The 26,680-nt window shown below is 51.5% G+C and overlaps 1 protein-coding gene across 1 annotated transcript; it reads right to left on the bottom strand.

The window, feature by feature from the left end:
* Nucleotides 1-234: 234 nt before the first annotated feature.
* Nucleotides 235-26,631, bottom strand: apex1 (APEX nuclease (multifunctional DNA repair enzyme) 1). The gene is made up of 4 exons (XM_038781846.1): nt 26,347-26,631; nt 9,163-9,365; nt 8,825-9,017; nt 235-1,585 (listed from the first exon to the last, which is right to left on the bottom strand). The coding sequence occupies exons 1-4, from the start codon at nt 26,399-26,401 to the stop codon at nt 1,071-1,073; spliced, it is 966 nt and encodes a 321-aa protein (XP_038637774.1). The 5' UTR covers nt 26,402-26,631; the 3' UTR covers nt 235-1,070.
* Between the last annotated feature and the right edge of the window lie 49 nt (nt 26,632-26,680).

The following is a 26,680-nucleotide window of genomic DNA, read 5'->3' as shown; positions in this document are numbered from 1 at the left end:
CATGAACTGCAGTGGTTCAAGGCAGCTCACCACCACCCGCTCAACAGGCGACAAGGGACGGACAACAATGCTGGGCCCAGCCAATGGTGCTCACATCCCATCAACACAAAGAAAACACAGGCAGACACAACACAGGCGCAGACAAAAGCGCGCACACACACGAGTGGCCAACACGATACACACTGCTACACAGCGACGCAAACAGAGACATCCACACAAAAAGAGGGACACAAGTTTAAGTTGGTTCCAGGAGCTTTATTGAGATTGAATTGGTGATCACAGGGCTGTACCAACGCACTTTAAAGGAGGCAGCGTTTGTCTCAGTGCTGTCAGTACATCTCATGAACATGGGAATCACAGATCCCAGCGTCAGTGTGGCATTGGAAAGACCCCAGTGAGAGACCTGACTCCTCACTGCGAAGATTCCACTAATGACTGGAGCCTTCCTCTGTGCTCTCTCTTCCCCCCCCCACCACCACCCCGCAAACCTGATCCAGCTGCATGACTTGGTGGCTCCATTCTGGACAAAGGAACATGGTGAATAAAAAAGTCTAACAATTAAAAAATCCTGAAAATAAAAGCTAAGAGAAAGCAGTTTTCACTACATCTGGGTGGAGATGAGATTTGGATGCTGGGAGTTTAGATTCAATTGCTGGATTAATGCAAGCGCTTAACTGCACACCCAGAACCAAACACCTCCCCTCCTTCCTCCCCAGGAGCATCTAAATGACCCACCACCCTAAGGAGCGGCTAGCACATCCTCGCAGAACATCAAACAGACAACAGACCGTCCCCACATTCCTCAACATATCAAGGAGCTAACAGACCCCCCCACCCCCCCAACCCGAAAATGGACACCTTACCACTAGCCAATGTGACTTGCAAAGGACCAAGTTTCCCGGACCAGTGACAGAAATCTGGATTTCTGACCACCAAGCCAGCCTCTCAGATCACCTCCCCACCAGGTCACAGGGCAGCCAGGAACAGGGGTCAAGGGGGAGGTGAGGGGGGGGATCAGTGGCCCAGACTCACTCTGGACTGAAAGGGGGAGCGGCCACGAGGTGCCAGCTTCACATGGCCATCAACAAGGTGATGGGGCAGTGGTCAGAGCCCAGGGCCTTGCAGCGGATCTTGCTGTCACACAGGTGAGGGAGAAGGGCCTTGGACAGCACAAAGTAGTCGAGCCTCCAGCCCACATTCTTGGCTCGGCAGTTGCCTAGGTAGGTCCAGAAGGTGTAGGCGTGGCAGGTATCAGGATACAGGTGCCGATAGCTGTCAATGAAGCCCTCGGCCAAGACATTCCCAAAACCCTGCCTCTCATCGGCAGTGAAGCCAGCAGACTTCTTGTTGGTTTTAGGATTTTTCAGGTCGATCTCCTGATGAGCTACATTCAGATCTCCGCACAGGATCACCGGCTTCTTACTCTCCAGCCCTTTGATGTAGGCGAGGAAATCCACATCCCACGTCTTCCGGTAATCCAGACGTACCAAGCCCCGGCCAGAATTCGGCACATACACAGTGACCAGGAAATACTTGTTAAACTCGGCAGTGATAACCCGGCCTTCATTGTCATGTTCTTCCACTCCTAGCAACCAGGGTAAAAAAACAAAAAGGGATTGGTTGACTCGGGGTATAAACAAAGGCTGTGATTGGTCCACTAGGGTCATAAACAAAGGCTGTGATTGGTCCACTTGGGTTATAAACAAAGGCTGTGATTGGTCCACTCGGGTTAAAACCAAAGGCTGTGATTGGTCCACTTGGGTTATAAACAAGAGCTGTGATTGGTCTATTCGGGTTATAAACAAAGGCTGTTATTGGAGCACTCGGGCTATAAACAAAGGCTGTGATTGGTCAACTAGGGTTATAAACAAAGACAGTGATTAATCGATTAGGGTTATACACAAGGACACTGATTGGTCCATTGGGGATAAATACAGCAGTCAGTTCAGTTACATAGTAAAAGATGCCAATGTACTTCACCAGTGGTATTGTCACTGGACTAGAAACCAGAAACTCAGGGCTCTGGGGACCTGGGTTTGAATCCCGCCACTGCAGACGGTAAAATTAATAAAAATCTGGAATTAAGAGTCTAAAGATTTTTTTTTTTTATAAATTTAGATTATCCAATTATTTTTTCCAATTAAGAGGCAATTTAGCGTGGCCAATCCACCTACTCTGCACATTTTTGGGTTGTGGGGGCGAAACCCACGCAGACACGGGGAGAACGTGCAAACTCCACACGGACAGTGACCCAGAGCCGGGATCGAACCTGGGACCTCAGCGCCGTGAGGCGGTTGTGCTAACCACTAGGCCACCGTGCTGCCCAAAGAGTCTAAAGATGACCATGAAACCATTGCCGATTGTGATAAAAACTATTCTGGTTCACTAATTAGGGTCCTTTAGGGAAGGAAATCTGCCGTCCTTACCTGGCCTGGCCTACATGTGGCACCAGACAGGCATGTGGTTGAATCTTTTAATAATAAATTTAGCTTACCCAATTCATTTCTTCCAAATAAGGGGCAATTTAGCGTGGCCAATCCACCAACTTTCACATCTTTTGGGTTGTGGGGGCGAAAACCACGCAAACATGGGGAGAATTTACAAAATCCACACGGACAGTGACCTAGACCCGGGATCGAACCTGGTGCCGTGACTGCGCCACTATACTGCCCTCACATGTGGGTGACTCTTAACTGCCTCCTCAAGGGGAATTAGGGATGGGGCAATACATGCTGGCCAGCCAGAGATGTCCACATCCCACAAACAAATTAAAATAAAACCTTGCAGGAATCAACCAGAAACACAACAGCACACTTTGAAAAGGGAGGTTTGGACAACTGATCATGTATTCATTCAAAGAGATCCGTTTGAATGGGTGTCTTAATGGAGAGGAGCGGGACAGACAGGGAGACGAGAGAGGTGAGACAGAGAGGTGAGAGGGCAAGAGAGAGAAGTGAGTAAAATTGTGAGAAAATAGACAGAGAGAGGGAAAAGAGTAAGGGACAAGAGAGAGAGAGTAAGGGACGAGAGAGAGAGAGTAAGGGACGAGAGAGAGAGAGTAAGGAACGAGAGAGAGAGAGTAAGGGACGAGAGAGAGAGAGTAAGGGACGAGAGAGAGAGTAAGGGACGAGAGAGAGAGAGTAAGGGACGAGAGAGAGAAAGTAAGGGACGAGAGAGAGAGAGTAAGGGACGAGAGAGAGAGAGTAAGGGACGAGAGAGAGAGAGTAAGGGACGAGAGAGAGAGAGTAAGGGACGAGAGAGAGAGAGTAAGGGACGAGAGAGAGAGAGAGTAAGGGACGAGAGAGAGAGTAAGGGACGAGAGAGAGAGAGTAAGGGGACGAGAGAGAGAGTAAGGGACGAGAGAGAGAGAGAGTAAGGGACGAGAGAGAGAGAGAGTAAGGGACGAGAGAGAGAGAGAGTAAGGGACGAGAGAGAGAGTAAGGGACGAGAGAGAGAGTAAGGGACGAGAGAGAGAGTAAGGGACGAGAGAGAGAGTAAGGGACGAGAGAGAGAGTAAGGGAGAGAGAGAGAGTAAGGGACGAGAGAGAGAGTAAGGGACGAGAGAGAGAGTAAGGGACGAGAGAGAGAGTAAGGACGAGAGAGAGGTAAGGGACGAGAGAGAGTAAGGGACGAGAGAGAGAGTAAGGGACGAGAGAGAGAGAGTAAGGGACGAGAGAGAGAGAGAGTAAGGGACGAGAGAGAGTGTAAGGGATCAGAGAGAGAGTAAGGGACGAGAGAGAGAGTAAGGGACGAGAGAGAGTAAGGGACGAGAGAGAGAGTAAGGGACGAGAGAGAGAGTAAGGGACGAGAGAGAGAGAGCAAGGGACGAGAGAGAGAGTAAGGGACGAGAGAGAGAGAGAGTAAGGGACGAGAGAGAGAGAGTAAGGGACGAGAGAGAGAGTAAAGGGAGAGAGAGAGAGAGTAAGGGACGAGAGAGAGAGAGTAAGGGACGAGAGAGAGAGTAAGGGACGAGAGAGAGAGTTAAGGGACGAGAGAGAGGAGTAAGGGACGAGAGAGAGAGTAAGGGACGAGAGAGAGAGTAAGGGACGAGGAGAGGTAAGGGACGAGAGAGAGAGTAAGGGTACGAGAGAGAGAGTAAGGGACGAGAGAGAGAGTAAGGGACGAGAGAGAGAGTAAGGACGAGAGAAAGGGACGAGAGAGAGCAAGGGACAAGAGAGAATAAGGGTCGAGAGAGAGTAAGGGACGAGAGAGAGGAAGGGACGAGAGAGAGAGTAAGGGACGAGAGAGAGAGTAAGGGACGAGAGAGAGAGAGTAAGGGACGAGAGAGAGAGAGCAAGGGACGAGAGAGAGAGTAAGGGACGAGAGAGAGAGAGAGTAAGGGACAGAGAGAGAGTAAGGGACGAGAGAGAGAGTAAGGGATCAGAGAGAGAGTAAGGGACAAGAGAGAGTAAGGGTCGAGAGAGAGAGTAAGGGACGAGAGAGAGGAAGGGACGAGAGAGAGAGTAAGGGACGAGAGAGAGAGTAAGGGACGAGAGAGAGAGTAAGGGACGAGAGAGAGAGTAAGGGCGAGAGAGAGAGTAAGGACGAAGAGAGGAGTAAGGGACGAGAGAGAGAGAGAGAGAGGAGGGACGAGAGAGAGAGAGTAAGGGACGAGAGAGAGAGAGTAAGGGACGAGAGAGAGTAAGGGACGAGAGAGAGTAAAGGACGAGAGAGAGGGACGAGAGAGAGCAAGGGACAAGAGAGAATAAGGGTCGAGAGAGAGTAAGGGACGAGAGAGAGGAAGGGACGAGAGATTGAGGAGAGAGCGCGTGTGGGTGGAAGTTAAAGACAGCGGAGAATAAGTGAGGAGGGGGAGAGATAGAGACGAGAGAGAAGAGCGGGGGACAGAATGGAGAGGATGGAAAGAGAGATGTAGGGAAGGACGGTAGAGCGAGGGAAGGAAGAGGGAAGGAATAAAGCGAAGGGATGTAGGGAAGGGGATGGGAGATATGGAAGGACGAAAGAGATAGGGAAGGGAGGGAGGGGAAGAGAAGCGAGGGGAGAGGGGGAAGCGGGAAGGAGCGGGGGTTGAGAGGAAGAGGGGGGGGAGGAGGGAGGGGAGAGGTGGAGGATGGGCGAGGGGAGGGGTGGGGAAATAAGGGAGGACAGGAAGTGAAGAGAGGGGAGAGGGAGGGAAAGGAGGGAGGGGGAGGAGGGAGGGAAAGGAGGGAGGGAGGGAAAGGAGGGAGGGAGGGAAAGGAGGGAGGGAGGGAAGGAGGGAGGGAGGGAAGGAGGGAGGGAGGGAAAGGAGGGAGGGAGGGAAAGGAGGGAGGGAGGGGAAAGGAGGAGGGAGGGAAAGGAGGGAGGGAGGGAAAGGAGGGAGGGAGGGAAAGGAGGGTGGGAGGGAAAGGAGGGTGGGAGGGAAAGGAGGGTGGGAGGGGAGGAGAGGAGGAGGGAGGGAGGGAGGGAAGGAGGGAGGGAAGGAGGGAGGGAAAGGAGGGAAAGAAGGGAGGAAAGGATGGAAAGGAGGGCGGGAGGGAACGGGAAGAGAGGGGAGGGGAGGGGGGGGAGGGGAGGGGAGGAAGGGCGAGGGAGGGAAGGGGGAGAGTGGTAGGGAAGGGGAAGGAGGGAAGAGGGCCGGGCTGGATGGAAGGTGGGAGGGAAGGGAGTGAGGGAAGGGGCAAGGAAGGAAGGGGAAAAGGAAAAGTGGGTGGGAGAGAAAAAAGGGAGGGAGGGAAAGAGGGAAGAAAGGGAAATAATGGGCAGAAGGTAGAGGGAGGGAGAAGAGAGAGAAAGGGAATGAGAAGGGAGGGGGAGAGGAGTGATAAGCGAGAGAGGGGAGCAGAGCGGTTCAGAGCGGCGCGAACAGCACTCAGGGCCTCGAGCTGCTGAACACATGGCTGTCAATGGCAGCAAGTGAATCGGGACATGCTCAGGAGGGCAGTAGTGGAGGAGTAGAGAGATTCCAGAGGGTTGGAAGCACACCGAGGTAAAGGAGAGTGAAACACAGAGACGGTTTCCAATCTTCAGATCTGAGCAGCACAGATGTAAACCACTCAGCCCATCATGCATGCATTGACTCTTTGAAAAAGACTTGTCCAATTTAATCCCAGACGTCAGCCTTTCTCTCCATGACTCTATAAACAAGCTCTCTTCAAAGACAGGACCAAATTGCTGTTGAAATTACCCATGGCCCAGCGAGATAAGTTCAGGAGTTGGTTAAAAAAGCCCATCAGCAAAGACCAGACGGGATTCGTTAAGGGCAGGCAACTCAAGGCCAACGTTCGGAGTCTTTTAAATGTTATTATGATCACCTCAGAAAGAGGAAAGGTGGAGGTGGTGGTAACGATGGATGCGGAGAAGGCTTTTGATTGGGTGGAGTGGGAGTACCTGTGGGAGGCACTGGGAAGATTTGGGTTTGGTGAGGACTTCATTGGCTGGGTGCGGTTGCTCTACCAGGCACCTGTAGTGAGCATGCGTACGAACCGGCTGAGGTTGGGGTATGTTAAATTACACCGAGGGACGAGGCAAGGGTGCCCCCTCTCCCCATTATTGTTTGCTCTAGCTATAGAGCCACTGGCCATGGTGCTAAGAGCTTTGCGGAACTGGCACGGGCTGGTTCGGGGGGGGGGGGGGGGGGGGGATGGAGCACCAGGTCTCTCTATGCGGACAATTTGCTTTTGTACATTTTTGACCCGTTGGTGGGGATGGGGGAGGTTATGTAGATTTTGGGGGCATTTGGCAATTCTTTAGGGTATAAATTGAATATGGGAAGAGCACGCTGTTCGTGATTCAGGCTAGAGGGCAGGAGGGAGAGACTGGTAGAGCTGCCGCTTAGAATGGCAGGGTAGAGCTTTCGCTATCTGGGAATCCAGGTGGCTCAGAAATGGGAGGCACTGCATCAGCTTAATCTATCCCGGTTGGTAGAGCAAATGGAAGGGGACTTCCGGAGCTGGGACATGCTCCTGTTGTCACCGGCGGGGAGGGTACAGACCGTGAAAATGACGGTCCTTCCCAGATTTCTGTTTGTCTTTCAGTGCCTCCCCATCTTCATCTCTAAGGCCTGTTCCAAGCGGGTGAACAAGATCATCCCGGGCTTTGTGTGGGCGAATAAAACCTAGCGGCTGAAGAAAATGTGACTGGAGCATAGTCGGGGGGAGGGTGGGTTGGCACTGCCGAACTTCTGCAGCTACTACTGGGCAGCTAACATAGTCATGATTAGGAAGTAGGTAATGGTGGAGAGGTTGGCGTGGGAGCGGTAGTAGGCGGCGTCATGTAAAGGCACCAGTCTGGGAGCATTGGTAACAGTACCCCGCCATTCTCGCTGGCCTGATACTCCACAAGTCCGATCGTGGTGGCCTCACTGAGGATCTGGGGGAGGTATAAGAAGGTGGAGGATGCGTCTGTGTGGACCCCGATTTGTAACACCCACAGGTTTGTACCAGGCAGGCTGGATGCTGGGTTCCAGAGCTGGCAGAGGGCAGGAATTAGAAGGATGGGGGATCTGTTTATAGATGGGAGCTTTCCCAGCTTGAACGCGCTGGAAGATACATTTTTTAAAATTTCTTTTTATAAATTTAGATTACCCAATTATTTTTTCCAATTAAGGGGCAACTTAGCCTGGCCAATCTACCTACTCTGCACATTTTTGGGTTGTGGGGGCGAAACCCACGCAGACACGGGGAGAATGTGCAAACTCCACACGGACAGTGACCCAGAGCCGGGATCAAACCTGGGACCTCAGCGCCGTGAGGCGGTTGTGCTAACCACTAGGCCACCGTGCTGCCCTGGAAGATACATTTAAACAGCTGCCAGGGCATGGTTTTAGATATTTGCAAGTGCGGGACTTCCTGAGAAAGCAGGTGCCGGCCTTTCCGCTGCTGCCACCATGAGGGATACAAGGTAGAGTAGCTTCTGGTACCTGGGTGGGGGAGGGGAAGGTGTCGGATATCTACCACGAGCTGTTGGAGGCGGAGGAAACTCCGTTGGAGGAACTTAAGGGCAAGTGGGAGGACGGGCTTGGAGGAGATATAGAGGCGGGTCTATGGGCAGACGCCCTAAGCAGGGTCAATTCCTCCTCTTCATGTGCCAGGCTTAGCCAAATACAATTTAAGTTCCACTGGGCATAGATGACGGCGGCGAGGATGAGCAAGTTTTTCAGGGTAGAAGGTAGGTGTGTGAGACGTGTGGGAACCCCAGCGAACCATGTCCACATGTTTTGGGCATGCCCGAGGCTCAGGGGATTTTGGTAGCAGTTTGCGACGGCAGTGTCCACGGTGCTAGCAATTCGGGTGGTGCCGAGTCCAGAGGTAGCAATCTTTGGAGTGTCAGAAGATCCGGAAGTTCAGGAAGTGAAAGAGGCCGACGTTCTGGCCTTTGCCTCCCTGGTAGCCCGGAGACGGATCCTGTTAATGTGGAGGGACTCGAAGCCCCCCCCCCCACCCCGAGTGTGGAGACTTGGGTCAGTGACATGGCTGGGTTTCTCAAGCTGGAGAAAGTAAAGTTTGCCTTAAGAGGATCATGGTTAGGGCTCTACTGGAGGTGGCAGTCGTTCGTGGACTTTCTCGGAGAAAATTAAAATGTCAGCAGAACGCAGCATTCCACATTCTGGGGCGGGGGGGGGTGTTAGATGGTTGTGGCGTGTGAAGATTGGGTCAGGTGGGGAAATGTTTATTCTACCATGTTAATGTTATTGTTTTTGTTATTGTTATAAATTTTTTTACAAATACCTCAATAAAAATATTTTTTTAAAAAGCCCATCAGCGAGAGCTGGCCATCCCAGCGAAGGAATTGTTAACAACACGCGAGCTACGAGATTGAAAGGAATCTCCATTTCCGGGACGGTGGAGAATACGCAGAGTAAAGAGCGGGAGAGGAATCCTACCAATTCCAAAGGTGACGTCCAGCGGTTTGATCTTGCACAACATTCCCACACCACTGTAGCCGCCCTTGTCCCGGGATGAACTCCAGTACTGGTGTGGGTATTCAGTCATGTCCTTCACGTCAGTGGGCAGCTGTTTCTCTTCACACTTTGTCTCCTGGAGACAGATGATGTCAGGAGTCTCGGCAGTCACCCACTGCAAGGGGGGCAAACACACAATCATAACTGGTTAGGGTACAGGCTGAGGGGCGGGGGGGGGGGGGGGGTTAAAGAGGACTGCTGTGATGGGTAAGAGACACTGATGTTCAGTCAGGGTCAGGCTGTGTGAACGAGGTCCGTACCTCAAGGCTGTTCTTCTTCACCCAGGCCCGAAGTCCATCCACATTCCAGGAGGTGATCTTCAGGTTGCTCTGTTTTCCGTCCCCTGTCAACACGTTGTCTGGAGTGTCCTCAAAGGCGGCAGCAGCAGCAGGAGCCTCACCATCCTTCACAGCTTCATCAGCAGCCTTCCCCCCACCACGTTTAGTCTTCTTGCGCACTGGTTCTGAGGGGCCGAGGAAAATAGTTAGAATCCAGTCCAAACAGATTGTCTGGGGAGCGTCGCGGGACCAGTTACAGTGACCTCAGAAAACTACTGTGGTCATTGAACAGTGCGATGGGGGAAGCGGGTGAGGCAAGGAGGAAGGGCCAGGCAGAGGAGGGGAGGAAGGGTGAATGGGAGGGGGTGACAGGGTGAGGGAGAGGAGGGGGGCAGTGAGGGAGAGGAGGGGGGACAGGGTGAGGGAGAGGAGGAGGGACAGGGTGAGGGAGAGGGAGGAGGGATAGGGTGAGGGAGAGGAGGAGAGACAGGGTGAGGGAGAGGAGGAGAGACAGGGTGAGGGAGAGGAGGAGATACAGGGTGAGGTAGAGGAGCGACAGGGTGAGGGAGAGGAGGGACAGGAGGAAGAGGGACAAGGTGAGGGGGAGGCGAAGGTCAGGCAGAGGAGGTGGGGGGACAGGAGGTGGGGGAGGAAGTAGAGGGTGACAAGGTGGGGGTCAGAGAGTGACAGGGTGGGGGGTCAGAGAGTGACAGGTGGGGGGTCAGAGGTTGACAGGGTGGGGAGGTCAGAGAGTGACAGGGTGGTGGGTCAGAGGGTGACAGGGTGGTGGGTCAGAGGGTGACAGGGTGGGGGATCAGAGGGTGACAGGGTGGGGGGTCAGAAGGTGACAGGGTGGGGGGTTAGAAGGTGACAGGGTGGGGGTCAGAGGGTGACAGGGTGGGGGTCAGAGGGCGACAGGGTGGGGGTCAGAGGGTGACAGAGTGGGGGGTCAGATGGTGACAGGGTGGGAGGTCAGAATGTGGGGGTCGGGAGGGTGACAGGGTGGGGGGTCGGGAGGGTGACAGGGTGGGAGGTCGGGAGAGTGACAGGGTGGGGAGAGAGGGTGACAGGGTGGGGAGAGAGGGTGACAGGGTGGGGGGAGAGGGTGACAGGGTGGGGGGGAGAGGGTGACAGGGTGGGGTCAGAGGTGACAGGGGGTGGTCAGAGGGACAGGGTGGGGGTCAGAGGGTGACAGGGTGGGGGGTCAGAGGGTGACAGGGTGGGGGGTCAGAGGGTGACAGGGGTGGGGGGTCAGAGGGTGACAGGGTGGGGGGTCAAGAGGGTGACAGGGGGGGGGGTTCACGAGGGTTGGAAAGGTGACAGGGTGGGGGGTCAGAGGGTGACAAAGGTGGGGGGTCAGAATCGTGGGGGGTCGGGTCCGGGGGTGACGGGTGGGGGGCCGGGAGGTGACAGGGTGGGAGGTCGGGAGAGTGACAGGGTGGGGGGGGAAGGGTGACAGGGTGGGGGGTCAGAGGGTGACAGGATGGGGGGTCAGAGGGTGACGGTGGGGGTGAGAGGGTGACAGGGTGGGGATAGAGGGTGACAGGGTGGGGGAAGAGGGTAACAGGGTGGGGGGAGGGTGATAGGATGGGGGGGAAGAGGGTGACAGGGTGGGGGGTCAGAGGGTGACAGGGTGGGGGGGTCAGAGGGTGACAGGGTGGGGGGGTCAGAGGGTGACAGGGTGGGGGGTCAGAGGGTGACAGAGTGGGGGGTCAGAGGGTGACAGGGTGGGGGGGAGAGGGTGACAGGGTGGGGGGAGGGTGACAGGGTGGGGGGGAAATTGGTGACAGGGTGGGGGGAAAGGGTGACAGGGTGGGGGGGGAGGGTGAAAGGGGGGGGGGAGAAGGTGACAGGGTAGGGGGGAGAGGGTGACAGGGTGGGGGGAGAGAGTGAAGGGGAATGGGGGGGAGAAGGGACAGGGTAGGGGGGAGAGGGTGACAGGGTGGGGGGAGAGGGTGACAGGGTGGTGGGGGGAGAGGGTGGCAGGGTGGGGGGGAGTGGGTGACAGGGTGGGGGAGGATGACAGGATAGGGGGAGGGTGACAGTGGGGGGAGTGTGACAGAGTGGGGGAGGGTGGGGGAAGAGGGTGACAGGGTGGGGGGGGGAGAGGGTGACAGGGGGGGGGAGAGGGTGACAGGGTGGGGGGGGAGAGGGTGACAGGGTGGGGGGGAGAGGGTGACAGGGTGGGGGGGAGAGGGTGACAGGGTGGGGGGAGAGGGTGACAGGGTGGGGGGGGGAGAGGGTGACAGGGTGGGGGGGAGTGGGTGACAGGGTGGGGGGGAGTGGGTAACAGGGTGGGGGGGAGTGGGTAACAGGAGGGGGGGAGTGGGTGACAGGGGGGGGGAGAGGGTGACAGGGGGGGGGGAGAGGGTGACAGGGTGGGGGGGGAAGAAGGTGACAGGGTGGGGGGAGAGGATGACAGGGTGAGGGGAGAGGATGACAGGGGGGGGGGGGGAAGAGGGGGGGGGGCAGGGTATGAAACACGGACAGGGGGGATCTTGGATGTGCGGAACATGGTCAGGGTGAGGGGAAACCATGGACATTTAACAGATTCGGAATTCCCAACTGTGGCATGACTCCAGACCCCATGAAGTCTCTTAGCTTCAGACCAAACATGGGAAAGGATACTTCCTGCTGATGCCACGTACTGTCCACCCTCAGCTGCAGAATCAGTACTTCTCCATGTTGAACACCACTTGGAGGAAGCACTGAGGGTGGTGTGGGCACAGAATGTACCCTGGTAGGACCACCACAGACCGATCTGGCGGGTCTAAAAGGACACAGCTGTAGACTGGGACTGGAGCAGGAGGTGAGGAACCAACAAGAGGAAAACATACTTGACCTCATCCTCACAACCTGCCTGCTGCAGATGCCTCTGTCCCATGACAGTATCTGTCAGGACTGCCCACCGCACAGTTCTTGTGGAGACAAAGTCCCGTCTTCACATTGAAGATACCCTCCATCGTGTTGTGTGGCACTACCACTGTGCTAAATGGGATAGACTTTGAGCAGAATTGTACCCAACCACAATCTGTAACCTCATGGCCTGCCATAACCCCCACTCTATCATTACCACAAAGAACAAAGAAAAGTACAGCACAGGAACAGGACCTTCGGCCCTCCAAGCCTGCGACAACCATTCTCCCCGGCTAAACTAAAATCTTCCACACTTCCGGGATCCATATCCCTCTATTCGCAACCTGTTCATGTATTTGTCACGATGTTCCTGAAACGTCACTATCTTCCCTGCTTCCACCACCTCCTCCGGCAGCGAGTTCCAGGCACCCACTACCCGCTGTGTGAAAAACTTGCCTTGCCCCTCGCACTTTAAACCTATGCCCCTAGTAATTGCCCCCTCTACCCTGGGAACAAGTCTCTATCCACTCAGTCTCTGCCCCTCATAATTTTATAGGCCTCTATCAGCTCGCCCTTCAACCTCTGTCGTTCCAGTGAGAACAAACCAAGTTTATTTAATCTCTCCTCATAGCTAATGCCTCCATACCAGGCAACATCCTGGTAAATCTCTTCTGCACCCTTTCTAAAGCCTCCACATCCTTCTGGTAGTGTGGTGACCAGAATTGAACACGATATTCCAAGTGAGGCCGAACTAAGGTTCTACACAGCTGCAACATGACTTGTCAATTTTTATACTCGATGCCCCGGCAAATGAAGGCAATCATGCCTTATGCCTTCTTGACTACCTTCTCCACTGGTGTTGCCCCTTTCAGTGACCTGTGGACCTGTCCACCTAGATCTCTCTGACTGTCAATACTCTTGAAGGTTCAGCCATTCACTGTGTATTTCCCTACTTGCATTCGACCTTCCAAAATGTATCACCTCACATTTGTCCGAATTAAATTCCATCTGCCATCTCTCCACCCAAGTCTCCAAACAATCTAAATCCTGCTGTATCCTCTGACAGTCCTCATCACTATCCGCAATTCCACCAACCTTTGTGTCATCCGCAAACTTACTAATCAGACCAGTTACATTTTCCTCCAAATCATTTATATATACTACGACCAACAAAGGTCCCAGCACTGATCCCTGCAGAACACCACTAGTCACAGCCCTCCAATCAGAAAAATACCCTTCCATTGCTACTCTCTGCTTTCTATGACCTAGCCAGTTCTGTATCCACCTTGCCAGCTCACCTCTGATCCCATGTGACTTCATCTTTTGCCATGTCTGCCACGAGGGACCTTGTTAAATGCCTTACTGAAGTCCATATAGACAACATCCATTGCCCTACCTGCATCAATCATCTTTGTGACCTCCAGGGCAGCACGGTGGCGTAGCTCGTTAGCCTTGCAGCCTCACGGCGCCGAGGTCCCAAGTTCGATCCCGGCTCTGGGCCACTCTCTGTGTGGAGTTTGCACATTCTCCCCGTATTTGCGTGGGTTTCGCCCCCACAACCCAAAGATGTGAAAGGTAGGTGGATTGAACACACTAGATTGCCCCTTAATTGGAAAAAAATTAATTGGGTACACTAAATTTAAAAAAATCTTTGTGACCTCCTTGAAAAACTCTATCAAGTTAGTGAGACACAACCTCCCCTTCACAAAAGTGTGCTGCCTCTCGCTAATTTGACCCCTTGCTTCCAAATGGGAGTAAATCCTGCCTCGAAGAATTCTCTCCAGTAATTTCCCTACCACTGACGTAAGGCTCATTGGCCTGTAGTTCCCTGGATTATCCTTGCTACCCTTCTTAAACAAAGGAACAACATTGGCCATTCTCCAGTCCTCCGGGACATCACCTGAAGACAGTGAGGATCCAAAGATTTCTGTCAAGGCCTCAGCAATTTCCTCTCTTGCCTCCTTCAGTATTCTGGGGTAAATCCCATCAGGCCCTGGGGACTTATCTACCTTAATATTTTTCAAGACGCCCACCTCGTCTTTTTGGATCTCAATGTGACCCAGGCTATCTACACAACCTTCTCCAGACTCAACATCCACCTTTGGTGAATACTGATGCAAAGTATTCATTTAGTATCCTTCTTCCTCACAGGAACATGCCGGTCCTGAATTCCTTTCAACTGACATTTGAAAGCCTCCCACACATCAGATGTTGATTTACCCTCAAACATCCGCCCCCCACGACGGGTCGGAGAATAGCGGGAGGGCCTTCCCGACATTTTTCCCGCCCTCCCGCTATTCTCCCCCCCCCCCCGCCCAACTCCCGACACGAATCGCTGCCAGCCGTTTTTTTTACGGCCGGCAGCGATTCACAGCTGATAGATGGGCCGAAGTCCCAGCCCTTTACGCTGTTTTTACGAACGGCAAACAGACCTGGTCTGACCGTTCGTAAAAACGGCGGGAACAACTCGCTTTTTATAACCATGGCACCGATTGGCACGGCAGTACCACGGCCGTGCCAAGGGTGCCATGGCCCCGCGATCGGTGGGCACCGATCGCGGGCAGCGGGCCCGCGCACTATTTCTCCTTCCGCCGCCCCGCAGTATCCATTCGCGGGGCGGCTGAGGGGCATCCCGGCCCGCGCATGCACGGGTTTCGCGCAAATACGCAATGACGTCATCCGCGCATGCGCGGGTTGGAGTCTTCCAATCCGCGCATGCGCGGCTGACGTCATATGACGCGTCAGCCGGCGCTAACTCCGGCAAGCGGGCTTAACGAAATTCGTTAAGCCCGTGATGCCGGAGCTTACGGCGTCGGGCTGCTAGCCCCGACCGGGGACCAGAATCGGTTCCCGGTCGGGAAGGGGCGCGCTGGCGTCAAACCCGCCCGGGTTTGACGCCAGCCTTACGATTTCTCCCGTTTTGGGAGAATCGCGCCCTATGTTCTTCAGTTCCCGCCTGATATTGTTATAATTAGCCTTTCCCCAATTTAGCACATTCAACCGAGGACCACTCTATCTACCACCTGGCGGACTCATTCCCCAATACCAGGTCCAGTACAGCCCCAAGCCAGGGAATCAACCCTGGTTCAATGAAGAGTGCAGGAGAGCATGCTAGGACCAACATCAGGCATGTCGAAAAATGAGGTGTCAAATTGGTGAAGCTACAGCACAGGACTACCTTTGTGCCAAACAGCATAATCAGCAAGTAATAGAGGTAAGCGATCCCACAATCAATAGAACATAGAAAAATACAGCACAGAACAGGCCCTTCGGCCCACGATGTTGTGCCGAACCTTTGTCCTAGATTAATCATAGATTATCATAGAATTTACAGTGCAGAAGGAGGCCACTCGGCTCATCGAGTCTGCATCGGCTCTTGGAAAGAGCACCCTACACGAGGTCAACACCTCCACCCTATCCCCATAACCCAGTAACCCCACCCAACACTAAGGGCAATTTTGGACACTAAGGGCAATTTATCATGGCCAATCCACCTAACCTGCACATCTTTGGACTTTGGGAGGAAACCGGAGCACCCGGAGGAAACTCACGCACACACGGGGAGGATCTAAGCTCTGCAGTCCTGCCACATCCAGCTGTGAATGGCGGTGGACAATTAAACAACTCGCTGGAGGAGGAAGTTCCGAGTGGATGATAGATCTTGGTTTCTAGAGGTCCCCAGCATCGCAGATGTCAGTCTACAGCCAATTTGATTCACCCGTGATATCAAGAAACAGCTAAAGGCACTGGACATTGCAAAGGCCCTGACAATATTCTGGCAATACTATTGAAGACTTGTACTCCAGAACATGCTGCACCTCTTGACAAACAGTTCCAGTCCAGCAACAACACTAGCATCTATCCGGCAATGCAGAAAATTACCCCAGGTATATCTTGTACACAAGGAATAGAACAAATCAAACCCAGCCAATTACTACCCACTTAGTTTAATCTTGATCATGCAAGTGATGGAAGGAGTCATCAACAGTGCTCTCAAGTGGCACTTACTCGCCAATAACCTGGTCATGGACACTCAATTTGGGTTCTGCCAGGGTCACTCAGCTCCTGATCTCATTCCAGCCTTGGTGCAAACATGGACAAAAAAATCTGAATTCCAGAGGTGAGGTGAGAGTGACTGCTTTTGTCATCAAGGCAGCATTTGATTGAGTATGGCAAAGAGGCTGAGCAGAAAACAAGTCAATGGGAATCAGGGGGAAAGCTCTCAGCTGGTTGGTGTCATACCTGGCACAAAGGAAGATGGTTGGAGGTCAATCATCTCAGCTCCAGGACATCACCGCAGGAGTTCCTCAGGGTCGTGTCCCAGGCCCAACCATCTTCAGCTGCTTCATCAATGACCTTGTTTACATAAGATCAGGTGTGGGAATGTTGCGACTCTTCAGGCACTGAAGCATTCCACTTGTAAGTGCAGCAAGACCTGGACAATATCCAGAATTGGGCTGACGAGTGGCAAGTAACATTCACGCCACAAAGTGCTGGCAATGACCATCGGCAACAAGAGAGAATCTAACTACTGCCCTTTGACATTCAATGGCATTATCATCACCAAATAATCCACTATCCTGCGGCGATAAATGCTGGCCCAGCCAGCGAAGCCCCCATCCCACAAAAATGAATAGAATCAGGAATGGGATGGAATTCTGTCCACTTGCCTGGTTGAGTGCAGCTCCAACAACACTCAAGGCCTTGACACCATCCAGGACAAAGCAGCCGCGCTATATTGGCACCCCTTCCACAAACATTCACACTCTCCATCATCGATGCCCAATCTTCGCCGTGTGTACCATTTACTGCTTTCCTCACAGCACTGTGGGTGTTCAAACACCGTACGGACCACCCCCCACTTCCAGTCCCCGCAGGAAGCAGGCACAAGACCATGGGTTAGCCACCTCTGACATATGTTCCCTGACTCCGCCCCTCTTGACATTCTGTTAAAGTTTTTATTATTCATCATTGGGATTTGGGTGCCACTGGCTAGGCCAGCATTTATTGGCCATTGTTAATTGCCCTTGGAAAGGTGATGGTGAGCTGCTTTCTTGAACCGTTGCAGTCCATGTGGTGTAGTTACACCCAATGTGCTGTTAGGGAGAGAGATCCAGGATTTTGACCCAGGAACAGTGAAGGAATGGAGGATATATTTCCAAGGCAGGAGTTCCTCAGGGTAGTAGGGTTCCCAGGTATCTGCTTCTCTTGTCCTTCTAGATGGTAGTGGTCGTAGGTTTGGAAGGTGCTGCCTAAGGACCCTTGGTGAGTCCATCTTGTAGATGGTACACACGGCTGCCACTGTTCGTCGGTGATGGGGGGAGGGAATGTTTGTGGAAGGGGTTCCAATCAAGAGGGCTGCTCTGGGGCAGCACGGTGGCCCAGTGGTTAGCACAACCGCCTCACGGCGCCGAGGTCCCAGGTTCGATCCCGGCTCTGGGTCACTGTCCGTGTGGAGTTTGCACATTCTCCCCGTGTCTGCGTGGGTTTTGCCCCCACAACCCAAAAATGTGCAGAGTAGGTGGATTGACCACGCTAAATTGCCCCTTAATAGAAAAAATAATTGGGTAATCTAAATTTAAAAAAAAAGAGGGCTGCTCTGTTCTGGATGGTTTTGAGATTTTAAGTGATGTTGGAGCTGCACTCACCCCAGGCAAGTGGGGAGTATTACATCATAATTCAGAATTAAGCCTTGTAGACAGGCTTTGGGGGAATCGGGAAGTGAGTTACTCGCCTCTGACATGCTCTTGTAGCCACAATATCTATATGGCTGGTCCAGTTCAATTTCTGATCAATGGTATTCTCCACGATCAAAATCCTGGGGAATTCAGCGATGGTAAGCCCATTGAATGTCAAGGGACGATAGTTAGGTCCTCTCCTTTAAGAGATGGAAATTGCCTGGCAGTAGTGTGATGCAAATACAGAATTTAGAGTGCAGAAGGAGGCCATTTGGCCCATCGAGTCTACACCGACCCCTGAAAGAGCACCCTACATAAGCCCACTCCTCCACCCTATCCCCGTAACCCAGCAACACCACTAAACTTTTGGTTACAATGGGGCAATTTGGCGTGACCAATCCACCTAACCAAATCTTTGGACTGTGGGAGGAAACAGGAGCATCAGGAGGAAATCTACGCAGACACGGGGAGAACGTGCAGACTCCGCACAGTGACCCAAGCCGGGAATTAAACCCGGGTCCCTGGCCATGTGAAGCAACAGTGCTAACCACTGTGCTACTGTGCTGCCCCTTGTAACTATCCACTAGTCAACGAAGGTTGGACATTGCCCAGGTCTTGCTGTATTTGGACATGGACTGCTTCATTATCTGAGGAGTTGCGAATGGTTTTGAACATTATGCAGTCATCTGCAAACATTCCCACTTCTGACCTTATGAAAGGAAAGTCATTGATGAAGCAACTGAAGATGGTTGGGCCTAGGGCACTACCCGAAGGAACTCCTGCAGTGATGTCCCAGGACTCAGATGACTGACCTCCAACAACCACAACCATCTTCCTTGTTGTCAAGTATGACTCCAACCAGTGGGGAGCTTTCTCTCTGATTCCCATTGACTCAGTTCTGTTAGGGCTCCTGGGTGCCATTGTTATCGGCCAGGGCTTAGAAACTCCAAAGTACATTCTGAAGTCAACCTGACCTACAACCTTCATGTTGAATTTGGCTAGGATGAGCACATGAGCCTTCATTCCAGGTAAATCAAAGCAAGCGTTATTGTAAGTACTTAGTTTTTTTTAACTTGATAAGAGTTACAAAACCAGAGCTCAGAGTGTGGACAGTGGAAAACCCCTAATCCAGCTCCTTGCCTGCTCCAAAAACCAATTCAAATTGAATCCAATGCACGGTCCTCACAATGGAGACACACCAGATCCAGGAACTGCACCTGACTTCACGCTCATCTTAGCTAAAAGGCCGAGAAGCAATATTCTAAGAACTTAGTTAATATATATATATTAACACACAGCAAGAATTTTTATCAATTACAAAGATAAATATACCACCCAGCTACAGTAATCTATGCATAACACTTAATTAATTCCTCCTTAACTGTTCCAATTCAAAAACACAATCAAATAAATCAAAAATCCCTTTTTTCAAAGGCGGGGTCCAGCACTCTGCTTTCTCATTTGAATGAGACTGGCTTTCCCCAACTATTTTTAAAATGAAAATAGAGAAAGACAGGGAACACTTCTTTCTTCTGGAGTCCACAGCAGTCCAAACTGAAAATGAAACCAAAACAGCTCACAACCACAAGCCAGCTCCATCTGCACAATGACATCACTGAAGCCATGAGGTAAGACAAAAAACTTTCTTAAAGGGACTCTCACATGACAGCCATACTCAGTCAAATATCAAGGGCACTCACTCTCACCTCATCACTGACATTCAGATCTTTTGTCCATGTTTGAACCAAGGCTGAAATCAAGTTTGCAGCTGAATGACCCTGGCAGAACCCAAACTGAGCATCAGTGAGCAGGGGATTGCAAAGTAAGCGCCACTTGATAGCACTGTTGATATCTCCTTCCATCACTTTAGTCATATCAAATTGGCTAAAGTTGGGCATCTATAATGCATGGAACCTCCAGAGAAGACCGAGATGGATCATCCACTTAGCACATCTGCCTGAAGATTATTGTGAATGCCTCAGCCTTGTCTTTTGCATAGATGTCATAGAATTTACAGTGCAGAAGGAGGCCATTCGGCCCATCGAGTCTGCACCGGCTCTTGGAAAGAGCACCCTACCCAAGGTCAACACCTCCACCCTAAACCCAGTAACCCCACACAACACTAAGGGCAGTTTTGGACACTAAGGGCATTTTATCATGGCCAATCCACCTAACCTGCACATCTTTGGACTGTGGGAGGAAACACACGCACACACGGGGAGGATGTGCAGTCTCCGCACAGACAGTGACCCAAGCCGGAATCGAACCCGGGACCCTGGAGCTGTGAAGCAATTGTGCTATCCACAATGCTACCGTGCTGCCCTTCAGAACAAATTAATCTTCACTCCATTATTCTATCGTAATCCATGTACCTATCCAATAGCCGCTTGAAGGTCCTTAATGTTTCTGACTCAACTACTTTCACAGGCAGTGCATTCCATGCCCCCACTACTCTCTGGGTAAAGAACCTACCTCTGACATCCCCCCTATATTCACCTTAAATTTATGTCCCCTTGTAATGGTTTGTTCCACCTGGGGAAAAAGTCTGACTGTCTACTCTATCTGTTCCCCTGATCATCTTATAAACCTCTATCAAGTCGCCCCTCATCCTTCTCCGTTCTAATGAGAGAAGGCCTAGACCCTCAACCTTTCCTCGTAAGATGTACTCTCCATTCCAGGCAACATCCTGGTAAATCTCCTTTGCACCTTTTCCAAAGCTTCCACATCTTTCCTAAATTGAGGCGACCAGAACTGCACAAATGTGGCCTTACCAAGGTTTTGTACAGTTGCATCATCACCTCACGGCTCCTAAATTTAATCCCTCTGCTATGAACGCGAGCACACCATAGGCCTTCTTCACAGCTCTATCCACTTGAGTGGCAACTTTCAAAGATCTATGAACATAGACCCCAAGATCTCTCTGCTCCTCCACATTGCCAAGAACCCTACCATTAACCCTGTATTCCGCATTCATATTTGTCCTTCCAAAATGGACAACCTCACACTTTTCAGGGTTAAACTCCATCTGCCACTTCTCAGCCCAGCTCTGCATCCTATCTATGTCTCTTTGCAGCCGACAACAGCCCTCCAGAGAGTCAGCACGTTCTCCTTATGTCTGCGTGGTGTCAAGAGAATCTCGGTTTAGGAAACGACGTCTCGGATCATGTTTTCAGAATCCTTAAGGGGGAGGAGGAACACTCAAGTCGTGGTACACATCGGTACCAACGATACAGGTAAGAGAAGGGACAGGGATTTAAAACAGGAATTTAGGGAGCTAGGGTGGAAGCTGAGAGCCAGGACAAATCATGTTGTCATCTCTGGTTTGTTGCCGGTGCCACGTGCTAGCGAGTTGAGGAACAAGGAGACAATGCAGATAGACACGTGACTGCAGGGATGGTGTACAAGAACAAAACAAAGAAAATTACAGCACAGGAACAGGCCCTTCGGCACTCCCAGTCTGCGCCGATCCAGATCCTTTATCTAAACCTGTCGCCTATTTTCCAAGGATCTACTTCCATCTGTTCCCCGCCCGTTCATATATCTGTCCAGGTGCATCTTAAATTATGCTATCGTGCCCACCTCTACCATCTCCGCTGGCAAAGCGTTCCAGGCACCCTGCGTGAAAAACTTTCCAAGCACATCTCCCTTAAACTTTCCCCCTCTCACCTTGAAATCGTGACCCCTTGTAATTGACACCCCCACTCTTGAAAAAAGCTTGTTGCTATCCACCCTGTCCATACCTCTCATAATTTTGTAGACCTCAATCAGGTCCCCCCTCAACCTCTGTCTTTCCAATGAAAACAATCCTAATCTACTCAACCTTTCTTCATAGCTAGCACCCTCCATACCAGGCAACACCCTGGTGAACCTCCTCTGCACCTCCTCTAAAGCATTCACATCCTTCTGGCAATGTGGCGACCAGAACTGCACAAAGTATTCCAAATGTGGCCCAACCAAAGTCCTATACAACTGTAGCATGACCTGCCGACTCTTGTATTCAATACCCCGTCCGATGAAGGCAAGCATGCTGTATACCTTCTTGATGAAGGCACTGCTGAGATTTGAACTCAGAATCTCTTGTTTACAAGACTGGCGCTTTAACCATCTGATCCACAGCACCAACCTAAACATTACTCCCGACCCCATGATTACTAGACCAGTAACATAACCACTATGCTATCATGCCAGTCAAGTAAAGTGTAGAAAAGTGTAGGAAGGAGGGTTTCAGTTACGTGGATAATTGGAGCACATTCTGGGGCAGGTGGGACCTGTACAGACAGGATGGTTTGCACTTGAACCAGAGGGACACCAATATCCTGAGAGGGAAATTTGCTACGGCTCTTCGGGGGGGGGGGGGGGGGGGAGGGGGTTAAACTAATTTGTCAGGGGGATGGGAAAACGAGCTGTAGTCCAGAAGCCAGTGTTGAGAGTAATGAGGTACTGAGGAGGGTATCAAGGTCGCAGGAGTGTACCCGCAGACAGAAAGGTGGGTTGAAGTGTGTCTACTTCAATGCAAGGAGCATCCAGAATAAGGTAGGTGAACTTGGAGCGTGGATTGGTAATTGGGACTGCGATGTTGTGGGCATTACAGAGACATGGTTAGAACAGGGACAGGAATGGTTGTTGGAAGTTCCGGGGTACAGATGTTTCAGTAAGAGTAGGAAAGGTGGTAAAAGAGGTGGAGGAGTAGCATTGTTAATCAAGGATAGTTTAGCGGCTGCAGAAAGGCAGTTCCAGAGGGGGCTGCCTACTGAGGTAATATGGGCTGAAGTTAGAAATAGGAAAGGAGCGGTCATGTTGTTAGGCGTTTTCTATCGGCCCCCAAATAGTAATAGAGATGCGGAGGAAGAAATTGCAAAACAGATTATGGATAGGTGTGGAGGTCTCAGGGTAGTTGCCATGGGTGACTTAACTTTACAAATATTGATTGGAACCGCTATAGGTCGAACAGTTCGGATGGGGCAGTTTTTGTAGAGTGCGTGCAGGAGGGTTTTCTGACACAATATGTGGATAGGCCGACAAGAGGTGGGGCCACATTGGATTTGGTACTGGGTAATGTACCGGGCCAAGTGTTAGATTTGTTTGTGGGAGAGCACTTTGGAGATAGTGACCACAATTCTTTCACTATTGCAATGGAGAGGGATTGGGCCATACGGCAGGGCAAGGTTTATAATTGGGGAGGGGATATGATGTGATTAGGCAGGAATTAGGGAGCATAAGATGGGAACAGAAACTGTCAGAGAAAGGCACAAATGAAAAATGGAGCTTGTTCAAGGAACAAATACTGCGTGACCTTGACAGGTATGTCCCTGTCAGGCAGGGAGGAAATTGCCATGTGAGGAAACTATGGTTCACAAAAGAGGTTGAATGTCTTGTCAAGAGGAAAAAGGCAGCGTATGCAAGGATGATAAAACAAGGTTCAGTTGGGTTGCTTGAGGGTTACAAGGTAGCAAGGAATGAACTAAAAAATGGCTTAGGAGAGCGAGGAGGGGGCATGAGAAGTCCTTGGTGGGTCGGATCAAGGAAAACCCCAAGGCATTTTACTCTTATGTGAAAAATAAAAGAATGACCAGGGTGAGGTTAGGGTCGGTCAAGACAAGTAGTGGGAACTTGTGCATGGAGTCAGAAGAGATAGGAGAGGCATTGAATAAATACTTTTCTTCAGTGTTCACCAAGGAGAGGGGCCATGTTTTTGAGGATGAGCGTGTGATACAGGCGGGTAGGCTGGAGGAGGTAGATGTTCTGAGGAAGGATATATTAGCAATTTTGAAAAACCTTAGGGTCGTCAAGTCCCTTGCGCCAGATGAGATATCCTAGGATTCTTTGGGAGGCAAGGGATGAGATTGCAGAGCCTTTGGCTTTGTTCTTTGGGTCCTCACGGTCCATGGGGATAGTGCCAGAGGACTGGAGAGTGGCGAATGTTGTTCCTCAGTTCAAGAAAGGGAATAGCAATGACCCTGGAAATTATAGGCCGGTTAGTCTTACTTCGGTGGTCGGTAAGTTAATGGAAAAGGTCCTGAAGGATAGGATTTATGACCATTTGGAAAGATGCAGCTTAATCCGGAATAGTCAATACGGATTTGTGAAGGGCAAGTCTTGCCTCACAAATTTGATTGAATTCTTTGAGGAGGTAACTAAGTGTGCAGATGAAGGTAGAGCAGTTCATGTCGTATACATAGATTTTAGTAAGGCGTTTGATAAGGTTTCCCATGGTTGGCTCATGAAGAAAGTAAGGAGGTGTGGGATAGGGGGAAATTTGGCCAATTGGATAAGTAACTAGCTATCGCATAGAAGACAGAGGGTGGTGGTGGATGGAAAATTTTCAGACTGGAGACCAGTTACCAGCGGTGTACCACAGGGATCAGTGCTGGGTCCTCTGCTATGTGATTTTTATCAATAACTTGGAGGGGGCTGAAGGGTGGGTCAGTAAATTTGCTGATGACACCAAGATTGGTGGAGTAGTGGATGAGGTGGAGGGCTGTTGTAGGCTGCCAAGAGACATTGATAGGATGCAGAGCTGGGTTGAAAAATGGCAGATGGAGTTTAACCCTGATAAACGTGAGGTGATTCATTTTGGTGGAAAAATTTGAATGCAGATTACAGGGTCAACGGCAGGGTTCTGAGGAACAGAGAGATCTTGGGGTTCATGTCCACAGATCTCTGAAGGTGGCTGCTCAAATGGATAGAGCCGTGAAGAAGGCTTATAGTGTGTTAGCATTTACTAACAGGGGGCTTGTGTTTAAGAGCCGTGGGGTTATGCTGCAACTGTACATGGCCCTGGTGAGACCACATTTGGAGTATTGTGTGCAATTCTGGTCATCTTACTATAGGAAGGATGTGGAAGCACTGGAAAGGGTGCAAAGGAGATTTACCAGGATGCTGCCTGGTTTAGAGGGTAGGTCTCATGAGGAAAGGTTGAGGGAGCTAGGGCTTTTCTCTTTGGAGCGGAGTAGGATGAGAGGTGATTTAATGGAGGTTTACAAGATGATGAGAGGGATAGATAGAGTGGATATTCAGAGACTATTTCCTCGAGTGGATGTAGCTGCTACAAGGGGGCATAACTATAAGGTTCAGGGTGGGAGATATATGAGGGATGTCCGAGGTAGGTTCTTTACTCAGAGAGTGGTTAAGGTATGGAAGAACTGCCTGCTGTGATAGTGGAGTCGGACACTTTGGGAACTTTCAAGCGGTTATTGGATTGGCACATGGAGCACACCAGAATGACAGGGAGTGGGACAGCTTGATCTTGGTTTCGGACAAGGCTCGGCACAACATCGAGGGCTAAAGGGCCTGTTCTGTGCTGTTCTATGTTTGGCTGCTCATGTTACTTTAGTGATGTCGGAGTGTGGGTGGAGCTGGACTCTGGCTCTACTTTTTAGTTTCACTTTGAGAAAAGCTTGGGTGTGTCTGTGTCTTTTTGGTTTTGTTTTCAGTGTTGGAGCTGAAGCCAGACAAAGCAGCTGTACTCTCTGCCATGAAAAGACTGTCTCTTGCTCATTTGGTGAATTCAGAATTATAAATGTTCTGAGTTGTGACTTTAACCTGATGTGCTTCTGCTGAAGGTTAGTTTTTTTTGTAAGTCTTCTGGATGTTAAAAGGACAGCGAACGCATTACTTACTGCTGTATTCTTTGGGGGTTGTATTTGAATTAATGGTTGCTAAGATGTTCACTGTTTGTTTTAAAAAGGTTTACTTGAGTTAATAGAAGAAACATTGTTTCTTTTCCATTTCTGCAGTACCACACCTGTACAATGGGCAGTGTGCTCCACATACCACAATCTATTAAATGTTGTGGGTCAGGTGAACTCCATGATACACTTTGGGGTTCTCTAAACCCTGGCCCATAACAGTGGGTTTCCTCCGGATGCTTCAGTTTCCCCCCACTGTTAGGTGGATTGACTATGATAAATTGCCCTTAGTGGCCAAAAAGGTTAGATGGGGTTATTGGGTTACGGGGATTCGGTGGAAGTGAGGGCTTAAGTGGGTTGGTGTAGACTCGATGGGCCGAATGGCCTCCTTCTGCACTGTACGTTCTATGTTCTAATCCACAGAGGAATATAGGCTGCTACGGAGTAATACGACTGGTGCTGATTTAGCTTGAGTGTCATCACAGCTCAGGAGAGGGACCTGCATGCATGACCTCAGCTGGTACGGGAACTGAGCCCACGCTCTTGGCATCGCTCTGCACCACAAAGCAGCCATCCAGACATATGAGCTAAACTGACCTGGCACGGTGGCAAAGTGGTTAGCACTGCTACCTCACAGCACCAGGGACCTAGGTTCAATTCCAGCTGCAAGTCTGTCTGTGTGAACTTTGTACATCCCCCCTTGACTGCGTGGGTTTCCCCGGCTGCTCCTGTTTCCTCACAGTCCAAAAATGTGCAGGTTAGGTGGGGTTACGGGGCTAGGGGGAGGGGGACTCAGTAGGGTGGTCTTTCAGAGGGTCAGTACAGATTTGATGGCCCAAATAGCCTCCTTCTCCGCTATAGGGGTTCTCTGGACTCCAGGTTTCCTTCCCCATGTTTGACCTGGTGCATGGTGTCTGGAGCTGGGAGGTGTGGGTCATCCTGGGAGGGGAGAGGCTCATCCTGGGAGGGGGTTCACCCTGGGAGGGGTTGTTCCCGGTTATTACCCGCTTGCTGTTGTCCTGTCTCCACCGCCTCCTCTTTCTGCGCTCGTTTCGGCATCTTCCACAACCCGAGAAAAAGAGAGAACGAACACGAGGCCTGGGCTCCGAGCTGGGACCAACCCGCAGTCACAGAGCTCCGAGCTGGGACCAACCCGCAGTCACAGAGCTCCGAGCTGGAGCCGGGGTACTCGCGGCCCTCAGGCGGAGCTCCGCGCTGGAGCGTGATCTGCGGGAGCGAGCTCCGCGCTGAGACCGTGGGTCTCGGGGGCGGGCAGGGGAGACGAGCACAAGGGGTCTCCGCGGCTAGGAAGGCACGGGCCAGGGAGCAACTGCGCAC

This window comes from Scyliorhinus canicula, chromosome 21, assembly GCF_902713615.1.
Source record: "Scyliorhinus canicula chromosome 21, sScyCan1.1, whole genome shotgun sequence".
Classification (NCBI taxonomy): Eukaryota; Metazoa; Chordata; class Chondrichthyes; order Carcharhiniformes; family Scyliorhinidae; genus Scyliorhinus; species Scyliorhinus canicula.
Note: the sequence above shows the minus strand (reverse complement) of the source record. Positions and strands in the feature narration are given on the sequence as shown.